At 29.3% G+C, this 12,115-nt stretch overlaps 1 protein-coding gene across 3 annotated transcripts in view; it reads right to left on the bottom strand.

Annotated features, from left to right (window-relative positions):
• The window catches only part of LOC117171340 (proton-associated sugar transporter A), a 36,505-nt gene that overhangs the window by 1,165 nt on the left and 23,225 nt on the right, over positions 1-12,115 (bottom strand). For 2 of the 3 annotated variants that reach the window (XM_033358571.1, XM_033358572.1), the window contains 2 exons: positions 7,325-7,455; positions 5,113-5,287 (listed from right to left, as the gene is read on the bottom strand). In XM_033358571.1, the coding sequence (XP_033214462.1) occupies positions 5,113-5,287; positions 7,325-7,455 (306 nt within the window). Of the gene's footprint in view, positions 1-4,850; positions 5,026-5,112; positions 5,288-7,324; positions 7,456-12,115 lie in introns of those variants that run through there. The other variant, XM_033358573.1, reaches the window with a different exon arrangement.

The following is a 12,115-nucleotide window of genomic DNA, read 5'->3' as shown; positions in this document are numbered from 1 at the left end:
CTCTTCTAACTAAACGTTTTACCTAATCCAAGCGTACACTTTCTTTGAGTTTAATATATTCTCGATTCACTCGTTCGCCTCAAGAATTTTTTTTCCGTGTGTAATCTTCAAGCTGATAAAAAAATTTTAGAAGACAGTTGAATATTCAAGCACGAAAGATGATTTATTTACATTCTCATCATTTATGGTTGAGAAAGTATTAGAATTATTCGAAATCGGACACCACTGTTTTTCAACGGATCAACGAATCCGAAAATCAAGTTTTTACGAAGGAGTCAATCTGACTTTTCGTTCATAAACACGATAACTCTCAAAAAAATTAACGGATCAAATCCATCTTCGGCACAATTTTTTTAAGCTCTAAAAGAAAGGACGAGTTCGTTAACCAGCCATTTTTGATAAAAATTCAAAAAGTGAGCGCATTTTGAAAAATCTTGATACCACTTTTTTCTGAATTTGAAAAGTCTGTGCTAGATATTTATAGTATTAAAATGGGCAAACAATTCATCAAACAATGCAGATATAAAAAAAAGTCAGGAAAAGAAAAACATTTCTTTTTAAAAGCCCTACAAGACTAATATAACAAATTTGTGGATTTTCTTGGAAAATCGACAATTCAAATTTGATGGCACAAAAAAATGAGAAATAAGAAATTCCATTTAATGGTCCAACTATGTAAAGTACGAAAAAAGGTGAATAAAAAAAATTATTATCCCAAAAAAGATCTACAATTCCGTTAAGAATCACTTCTTGATAGGACGCGTAGTTTTTGCTTTATTCGTGAAAAGTAACATTGAAAATTTAAAAAAAATAAAAAATTCAATTTGCCGAAAAATTACGAAAGTTACGAAAAAAAGTATTTGCAAAACCTGTTTACAAATGTCTGTCGAAATCAAGCGCGCAGCGCGAATGTCACGATGAGACTGTGTACCTCAAAGCCTAAAGAGCTTTGAGAAACTTAATCTTTGACTATACTTAATTAAGTAGCAATTCAGAATATGAAGACGCATATAAATACTGCCATCTAAAAGAGATATTTTTGATAAAGTTTTATTCAAGCATTCCAAATGCAAAGAATAAATAACCGAGCGGGAAACGCGAGGTGTGATTATGTCCAAGCGCGAAGCAGGAGATTCAATAGATGCGCGCCATATGTGCGCTCTAACTAGATAGCGAAGCGAGCCGCGCGTGTAGTGAGAAATGAGAATGTGCCCGCTAAGCGGGCAAATTTTTTTACCTAGAACTTTTCTGCGCTTGTTGAATTTTTCACCAACATGGTTGAATTTTCAACATATAAAGATGAATTTTAAAAAATAAAATGTATTAGTGTTAAAATGTACAATAGAATTTAACCAGAAAAGATGAAGTTTAAACAAAATAGTTGAATGTTTAACCATACCGGATTAATTTTTAATCAAACAGCTAAATTTTTAACCAAGAAAGCGCCATATTAAATTAAATTTCCTTCAAAATACATGAATTTTCAAACAAAAAAAAAAACTTTCAACAGAAGAGTTGAATTTTTAGGTCAAAAAGTCGAATTTTCATCAAGAAAGTTAATTTTCAATCCAATCTTTCAATTTTAAATTCAAAATCATTAATTGAAAAAAATAACATTTTTTAACAAAATTGCTGAATCCTCAAACATACTAAATTAAGTTTTAACTCCGCAGTTGAATTTTTAACAAAATAAGATGAAACTTCTACCAAAAGAAATGAAATTTCAAAACAATAATGCGAATTTTCTACAAAAGAGTTGAATTTTCAACCAAAAAGTTCATTTAAAACCAAATACTTGAATTCTCTAGAAAAATATTCTAATTTTAACCGAAAAAGACCAATTTTTTGTCGATGGCATTACTGTATTTAATGCACTTAGACTAAACCAAAATGATTATTGCCTTTTAGCTAAGTAGATAAGGAACTGAATTCCAGCGACAAAAATTTATTTCAAGTTTCAACCAAGTAGTTGACTTTTTTACCAAGAAGAATAATTTTCTAACAAAAAAGACGATTTTAGAGCTAGAAGTAGAATAGTTAAATTTTTGGCGAATAAAACATCATTTATAAATTAAACAAAAAAAGACAAGAATTTCTCGACAGAATTAATGGCTTAAGACTGTGTCAGGGTACCGTATAATACCTGGTAGCTCAGCTAACCCTTCCTGTAGTAAGTAGCTCGGGTTCGAAGCTCGGCGGGGCGACGTGGTGCTCAACCGGAGGCTGCTATGTTACGTTACCTCACGAAGGAATTGATGTCCCAGAATTAGTTAATGTTCTCCACAAATGGAAACCCAGAGGCTGTGTCGCTCACATGCGTAGTAGCGGTTGCGCTGTCACATGTACTTCCCACTTCCCTGTGTTATGTTTTGACATCTCCATGTATATGTAGGTTATGTTCAATTTGTGTTTTAATTTTGTTGCGTGTCTATCGCGTTAATAAATTTAAAACGAGAAGGAAAATTTAATCAAAAATAGGAAAAGTATCTAGAAATTGTAAATACTACAATGACATTATTATAAACATTTGTAAAGAAATTCGTAGTTTTTTACACGATTGGAACCCGAAATAACTCTTTTTATCATTTGTGGAGAATGTGAGTAAGAGATAAAGTTATTTTCAGTGAACAAAATATTGTAGGTTATTATGTTCAAACCACAAGTACAAAATTCCCAAAAGCGTGTTGTCATCATTAACATGGCAACAGCCAATTCGCATGTGCGCGGAACAGCTCCTGAGTGTCCATTCGTGGAAAACATAAAAGAATTCTTGGACGTTCATGGTTCCACTCCCCACTTCAGGGATACTTCAGTCCACTTGTAAATTAAACATGCAACATTCGCCTGACACTAATGGTGAAATGATTAACCACTCAGGCAAATTCATCCCCATCCCCACTCTTGGTTAGTCTTACGGAAAATTTCGTAACGATAGAACGTTCTTAAATTGCAAGATTTAAGAATTTTTTGGAATTCATAATATCTGAGAAGCTACTTTGATAGATAGCAGATTGTGAACAATTTTCTTTTTAAGTATGAAAATGGTTACACATTTCTTTAATTAAAAAACAGAAAAAAAGAAACTTTCATTGAAGAGTAGACTCCATACATAGCTGACCTAATTATTCAATTGCAGAGAATTTTTGTTGAAAAAAGTATAAAAATTGTGACAACATTCTTTTATAAAAAGAGAAAAAAACGCATATTATATTGAAGAACAGACTCCATACATGGTTGTGCAAAAAGGTCGTTTAAATATTATTGTAGCAAACAGCAGTGTTATCTCGTTCAGGAAATTTATTTTTCTTGTTTAGAGTACATACCTTGAAAAAGCATACAACATAAAGAAGTAGCCTCTGGCTGAGCATCATATTGCCTTACTGAGCCGCGAGCTCGAGCTTGAGCTCGAGCGCCTAACAATAGGAAGGGTCAGCTAAGGTGACAGGTATCATGAGGTATCTGAACACAGTTTTAAGCCGTCAAAAAACATGAATTCTTTATAAAAAATCTGCCCGCCTCACGGACACATTATCATTGCGCAGTACCAGCCGCTTGCTTCGCTAGCCTCGCGCTCGGACATAATTACACCTGGCGCTTCGCACTTAAATATTTATTCTTTGCATTTGGAATGCTTGAATAAAACTTTATCAAAAAAATTTCTTTTAGATGGCAGTACTTTTATGCTTCTTCATTTTTGAATGTCTACTTAATTAAGCATAGTCAGAGATTAAGTTTCTCAAAGCTCTGTAGGCTTAGAGGTACATATTCTCATCATGACACTCGCGCTGCGCGCTCGATTTCCGACATACATTTGTAAACAAGTTTTGTTGAATCTTTTTTTTTTCTCGGAACTTTCGTCGTTTTTCCACACATTTTTATATAATTTTTTTTTATTTTCAATGTTATTTTTTACGAATAAAACAAAAAGGACGTGTCCTATCAGAAGTGATTTTTAACGAAATTGTAGATCTTTTGTGGAATAACATTTGTTGCTGATTTATCTTTTTTCGTATCCTAGATAGTTGGACCACAAAATGGAATTTTTCATTTTTCATTATTTCTTATGCAATCAAAATTTGAAATTTCGATTTTAAAATTTTTATTTTCGATTAATATAAAAAATTTTGAAAATGCTATAACTCTGAGAATTTTCTTTTTATCGAAAGAAGTCATGAGGATAAATTGTTTTCCCTTGTTAATAATATAAATATCCGCACATAGAATTTTAAAATTCAGAGAAAAAGTGGCCTAAAAAATATTTAAAATGCGCTCACTTTTTGTATTTTTATCGAAAATGGTTGGTTAACGAACTTCATATTTACGGTCTGATTCCCCTGCCTACTAAGCTACGGAATAACGAAATAAATTTTTTCACAACCCATATAAGTTGAATTCCGAATCAATTTTTAACAAATATTTATTTTAGGCCAGTAGACAAAAACAATTAATATCAAAGTATTCGATTTTTAAAACAAAGTAGATGTATTGTGAATCAAAAATATAACAGTAGACTTTTTTATTACAGAGAATTAACTTTCAACAAAACTTAGTTGGACTTTCTTATCCGGTATTATCGACTCAGTTCTCATTCAAGCGAAAACAAGAGAATAAGGGGAAGTTTCTTGAAAACAGGGGAAAAAAGAGACATTCTTTGAAAATAGGGTAAAGAGGGGAATAGAGGTAAGAAAAAGACAAATTATTTTAACAATTCAAGTTAGAAGCTCACTATAATTAAACTATTTCTTTTCAAACAATAACTTAAAAGGAATTATATAACTTAATTAAATTATTAACAATAATTTATAATAATTTATTTTTATTTTAAAGTCCTTATTTATATCCTTTACTTATTAAATAATATCAATAAATTTCATTTTTTCAAGAATTTCAGAAATTGTGATTCACATTTTTATTTTTCATGTGGAATGTCGCATTCCGCGATTAACACTTCCCCCTCACGCCACAAATCGTCACAAAATCAGTAAACGGACCCTCTCGTAGTGTGTCGTAGTTTTGGAATGACCTCTAAGATTTTTTGTTTGTTTGTGTAAATAAAACATAAAGAGAAATTTGGTAATAAGTTCGAAATTTGAATTAAAAAATTTTACTCACCGTGGAAGACGCATGATAATGTGCGACTAATAAATATGGCATGGTGAATAATGTAGAGTACATGACACCAGCTGCCCATGAAAAAACGATTACACCCACAGGGTGTTTTGTCAGAGCCATGAACATCATTCCAGTGCTGTAGAAAAGTAATCCGCAAATATAAACTCTGCGAGCCCTGTAAAAATTACAATAACTACCTTAATAATAAATTATGGACAATCTTTATGGCAATTATATTTTATTTTTGTTTTTCTCCTACGCACATAAAGCAAAAAATGTTTCAGTAGACAAATCAATTTTTAGTCTACACTATTCCTTCGAATTAGCGTTTTTTTTAATGAAAATTATTAAATTTCTGAATGATTTGTTAGTTTGTTTGGACTTTAAATTAAGATTGGTTAAATTTTTATTTAACAACAAATTTGAAGATTTTTGGAATTTTCAGAAGTACAATTTTTTTTTAAGATTTTCAGAATTATCGAAAAGGCCGTATATGTGTTTTATAAATGTTTAGAAATAATTTCCAGTAGGTGAGAATAATTTTAAACAATTTTTTATTAAATTACACACAAAACTAGAGAACAAAAGTTATTTTTTGGATTTGTCATGTTTTGCTCATTCATGTCCAGATTTTTGGTATAAAATGTGAAATAAATTAATGTTTTATTACGGTTAATTGAAATTAGGTGAAATTTGGAAATTTTTAAAATAATAATTATAATATAATAATTGTTAATTATTTAAACAATTTTTACAAAAATATTCCGAGTTTGGCTACTTTTTAAACGAATTCAATTGTTGTTAACTTAATTTACTAAGTATGTCTTTTTAATCAATTTTTAAATGATGCTTTGAAAATTCAGAAGAATCATTAATTATTTGAACAATTTTCATAAACAAATTCAGAGTCCAGCTATTTTCCATTGAATCAGCTAAATTTTTTTTCGAAAACAACTAAGAATATCTTTCCTTCAATTTTTTTATGATTCTTTAAAACTTTATAAGGACTATTAATTATTTAAACAATTTTCATTAAAAAATTCAAAGTTTGGCTTTCTTCAGTGAATACACTTAATTTGGGTTCACGAAATCAACTAAGTATGTCTTTTCGATAAATTTTGGCTATGATACTTTTAAAATTCATAAGAATTATTAAATATTTAAACAATTTTTCTAAATAAATTCAGGGTTTGGCTATTTTCCATTGAATGATCTCAAATTTTGTTTTCAAAATCGACTAATAATGTTTTTCCAATAGTTCTTTGGTTACTTTCCAGATTGACAACAATGATTAATTATTTAGAGAATTTATATAAAAAAAAGTATCACGGCAAAGTCATTGGAGAGAGATTGAAATTTGTTGTGAATTTGAAAATCATCATAGCGAAGAGTCATCGCAAACACAGTCCTAGCTGATTCGTAAAAAAATTAAGTGTATTCTTTCAAGAATCGCCAGACTGAATTTTTATTGAATAATGTTTAAATAATCATTATTGGTTGTTAATTAAAAATCTGTCATAGCAAAGAATCATCGGCAAAACACTCTTAGTCGATTTAGTGAACAAAAATTGAGCCTGTTCCTAGAAAAATATTCAAACTGTCGATTCATTTATCAAAATGGTTCAAATAATTACCATATAGCATCTAACTTCAACAAATCGTATTAAAACATTATTTTATGTCACATTTTATACCAGAACTCTCCCTTTAAGTCACCCCGTCCCTAGCCTTCCTAGAACTGCTGGCTCACGCACTGTTTTAGGGGAGTAGGGCGAGAGCGGTTGCGACGTTATCTATACATATATAGATATGCAGGGTGATTTTTATAACTTTAAACTTTTGATTCATAACATTTTTTCATAGAGTGCCTATTCTTTGAGATATCTGGAATTTGCAAGCATACAAAATCACCCTGTATAGTCCAATTGCAAACTAGTCACGCGGCCCTCACTGCTTACGTTTCTGCCCCCCCCCCCCCAAAATCAGTCCAAGGCCATTTGAAGGCAACCCCTGAAACGAGAGTTTGGCGTACAATATTTTTTAAAATTATTTTTGCCTACTGGAAATTACTAATAGATTGTTTTAACGCATATATAAAACCTTTTTTGATCATTTTTCTTTGATAATATATTTTTAATAATCTATTATTGTGAATGATAAGTTAATAAAAAAATCGTTAATAATAATTTTATTCAATAATGTCAAGACTAACTTGTATCGTTGAATTAGCTTCTCTATGATAAGTGAATAACAGGCACACGATAGAGAATACATCGACATTCCCCAGCATCCAAATCGAACACCAGATTCGTATAAATCTCTTCCAACACTTCCTTCAGGTGCCTAAAAAAATTATTAACAATTGAAAAAAGCAAGAACAAATTCTGCTTTCTAGCCAAACTATTCGACGTTAACAAATATCCGAAAAACCAATTGTTGCTTTTAAGACTACCTACACAATCGTGTTTAACTTTTTTACGATAGAACTCATGGTTTTTATATTAAACATAGGCACGGTTATTAACAAATCGAAAGATTAAAATTTCAGCCAAAAATCATTTTAATGAAGATGAAGCCAAAGCCAGATCAGAAATTTGAACACGTGTGTTTATTATGGTGGCCCAAAAATAGATTAAAATTTTTTTTTAGAATCTTTATGCATATTGCCCTCAAATCTGTTTGAATCTACAAAAAAATACAGTGAAACTCTTCTATAGGGCCAATTTTGTGGCTGACGGTGGGTGGGTACTAACTCATTATAGCCCACTCCGCTTTTGTTTGTTCATGCTTGAGTGCTCGCCTGAGTGACAACCGCATATTCCCCGTACCCCGCGCAGCTCCTGTTACATCTACATGCGGCGCGGCCTCAATTCTCGGAAGGGCTATAGACGGGAAGGCTATTGAAGAGTTTCGTTGTAATTGCGTTTAAAAATTGTATTTTTCAAGGTTTCGCTAACACCACGAAGTTTAACACGTATTTCTTATAAGAAAAAAATACTTTAATAATATCACACCCGTAAATCTGTTTTATAGGGTCCCAAAAAAACCCTATAACTGAAAAATTGAGTTTTGCGGGTTTGTTGCTCTAATTAGGATTTCTTTGAAGTTCTTTTAATACAAACTGTTTGTAAAAAATTTATATACTTCTTTGTACTAATAATTAGTTGTTAAATAAGTTTTTCTGACAATTGATTATTGTTTTTAGCAATTGTATGTAAGAATAGAGTTAAAAAGTCATCGTTTTTCCAAATTTTTCGTCTTATCTTTAACTATTTAGTTAGATCGAGGCAATAATCATTTAAGTTTAATCAAAATAATTGTTTAAAAAATGTATTATACTTTACAATAATATTCTTTTAAAATAATTCTAGAAAGTTGCAGCTTTTCTGAAACTTTTAACGTCGCTTTGGATTTTTAGTTATAAATAAATCATGAATAAACAATTGAGAGAATAATTTTCCAAACAATCTCTTTCCTTTTTATCAATGTGTTTTTCTAAAATATGGAAGATATATGAAATATTCTTAAAATATTTAATACGGATCATATTAAATGTAAAATTTCCTAAAATTGTTTCTGAGTCTTTTTTATTTAAATTAATATTAATATTTATTATTTGTTCCCAATTAATTTTTACCTAAATCTTATTGAAAAGTGGGACAGATGTGTAAAATTGTATTTAAGAACTGCCTCGATCTAATTAAAAAGTAACTATTCTTAGAGAAAAATGCTAAAAAAAATAATAAATTGTGTAAAAAATGTATGCATAATTCAATTATCAGTAGACAATAGCATAATTTCTTTTAAAAATAATTTTTTTTTAATTTGAATCAATTTGGTTACGATATTCATAAAAATTCGAAAAAAAGTTCAATTTGTCAAAACGGTATCTATACCCGTTAGTAACAGATACAATCTGAAATTTTTTCAAATTTATAAAAAAGTTTTAGCGCTCCCGGAAAGATTTAAATCTCAAAATTTTATAAATCTATTCTATAAGTGCAAAAATGGTACAAATATTTTTTTTTAGTGTTTTCTATAGAAAGACTAAAAATTGAATATGCTGAAAAAAGTCCTACAGAATACAAAAATTACTTTTTTATCAAGAATTTTTTTATCCGGCTATATTAATATTGACCTTTAAAAAGTTCAAAAATATTTCACCTGAATAAAAAAAGTATTATTTTCTCTATTAATAAATAATAATAACAGTATTCAGCAGGCATTTTTTAATTTTAATTATATATTCATACTTTCTACGCAAAACAGTACACAATAAATCAATTATATATCATTTTTGCAACCTATAAAATAAATTTAAGAAAAAAAAAGAAAAATTAAACCTTATTGTTCGAAACTTCCTTGACTATCTACTTTTAGCTTGAATAATATTTGTCAAAGACAAATTTGCAAGTTTTCTTGGCCAAAGGTCGTAAAGTCGTAGTCGGCTCGGAAATTACACAAAAATTCGAGACCTGCATACAAAAGAGTTATATAAATTACCATTTCGGTTATTATTCGTTTAAGGCTATGAAAATGTATTTCAGAAAATTCAAAGAGATTATTAAACATCTCAGATATTTCAAATCAAAGTTTTAAAAAAGAGTTAATTTTCAACCAAATAGTTCAATTTTCAACAACAAAATATTATTTCTGAACGAAAAGTTTCATACATAATTGATATTTCTAACAAGAAGGATTTTAATTTTAAATAAAAAAAATTGAATTCATCAAACAAATTTCAACATTGTAGTTAAATCCTTAACAAAAAAAGATTAATTCTCAATTAGTTATATTTTGAATCAGCAGAGATCGAGATTTTCGGCTCGCTTCGGCGCGACGATTCAATCTCGCGCTTCGCGCTCGGATATTTATTCCTTGTATTTGGAATGATTGAAAAAAACTTGATCAAAAAGATCTCTTTTAGATGGCAGTATTTATATGCGTGTTCATATTCTGAATTGTCTACTTAATTAATTATAGTCGAAGATGAAGTTTCTCAAAGCTCTGTAGGCTTTGACGTACACATTCTCATCGTGACACTCGCACTGCGCGCTCGATTTCCGACAGACATTTGTAAACAGGTTTTGTTGAATTTTTTTCTCGTAACTTTCGTCGTTTTTCCACACATTTTTTTTATTTTATTTTTTTTTTCAACGTTATTTTCCACAAATAAAACAAAAGCTACGCGTCCTATCAAGAAGTGATTCTAACGAAATTGTAGATCTTTTTTGGGATAACAATTTTTGTTAATTCGTTTTTTTTCGTATCCTACATAGTTTGTCTACAAAATGGAATTTTGTATTTTTCATTATTTTTTTGTGCAATCAAAATTTGAATTTTTGATTTTTGAAGAAAATCCAAAAAATTTCATGATAATCTTGTAGGTCTTTTAAAAAGAAATGTTTTTCTTTTCTTGATTTTTTTTTTATACCGTTCGCTTTTTGGCTTAAAATTTTGATTTTTCGGTTGATTAAAAAAATTTTGAAAGCGCTATATCTCTGAGGATTTTCTTTTTATCGAAAAAAGTCATGAGGATAAATTGTTTTTTCTATTTATTACTATAAATATCCATACATAGAATTTTCAAATTCGGAAAAAAGTGGTCTGCAAAATTTTCAACATGCGCTCACGTTTTAAATTTTTATCAAAAATGGCTGGTTAACGAACTCGTTCTTTCTTTTAGGACCTAATAACAGTGTGCCAAAGATAGATTTTATTCGTTCATTTTTTCGAGAGTTATCGTGTTTACGGACGGACGACCGGACGGAGAGACGGCCGGACAGACAGACGCCATCGTGAAAACCTGATTTTCGGATTCAGGGGGTCTCGAAACGTGGAGATACGTTGGAAAACTGTGATGTCAAATTTTCGACAATTCTAATACTTTCTTAATCATAAACGATGAGAATGTAAAAAGATTTCAACAAAAGTTAATAACATTTTAGACAGTTTTAAAGTGTTCTTTGATTGGATAATATGAATTTTCAGCGAAATAGTTACATTTTCAACCGAAGATATAAATCTTCAACTAAAATGATAAATCTATATACAAGACAATTTATTTTTTAATAAGTTCTTGACAAAAAGGTAATAGTTGCCATTTCATTAAAAAAAGATTTGAATTTTAAATCCAAATCTTTTGACGAAAAAAGTTGAAATTCGTACCAAACAAAAATATTTTTCAAACCAAAAAAAAAATTTCCGACAAAGTAGTTTAATTTTCAACCAAATACAAAAAGTTAATTCAGTGGAAAAAATGCCAACCAAATTATAATTTCAGGGGGAAAAGTCATTTTTATTACAAAATAACTATTTATTGTTTTGACTCAATTGTTAAATACTATTTTTTTTATTTATTTATTATAATTTTTTATTTATTAACTTATTGTTTACTGATCTTGTTTATTACTCGTTGTCGTTGTTGTTGTCGTTGTCATCTGTTATGGTCTTAATCACCATGAAAATATAAAAAATATAAAATTCTATTTTGCGATCTAACTGTACTAGGTAGAAAAAAAAGGAATAAACAAAAATTATTCAGCCAGAAAAGGTCTAAAAATTTGTTAACATTTATTTTTTGATAGAATGCGTATTTTTTGTTTTATTCGTAAAACAATAACATTAAAAGTTAAAAACTAAAATTTTTGGAATAACGACAGAAGTTACGAGAAGAGTGAACAGAGAAAAATTGTTCACTCAGAATAGATCTGAAAATGTCTGATAAATTATTTTTTGATCAAATAAATGAATAAGTTTACTCTTGAAGCATTAACAATTTTAACCTTTGTTCAATGATTAAGTATTCATAAATGAGGATCTTGAAACTATGTCATGCAAAATTATTGCTCTTTAAATTTTGCACTAACTTGTTTGATTTACCGGTTTTCGTCGAAAGAGCAAAATGATTAAGAAAAATTTGTTATTCATTAACAAAACAAACAATATTTACCTTCTTTCAGATCTTTAAGTTAACTAAAGAAGAACTGAACTCAGTGCAATA

Source organism: Belonocnema kinseyi, chromosome 4 (assembly GCF_010883055.1).
Source record: "Belonocnema kinseyi isolate 2016_QV_RU_SX_M_011 chromosome 4, B_treatae_v1, whole genome shotgun sequence".
In the NCBI taxonomy this organism is placed as follows: Eukaryota; Metazoa; Arthropoda; class Insecta; order Hymenoptera; family Cynipidae; genus Belonocnema; species Belonocnema kinseyi.
The sequence above is the reverse complement of the archived record's forward strand: the minus strand, read 5'-3'. Positions and strand labels throughout refer to the sequence as shown.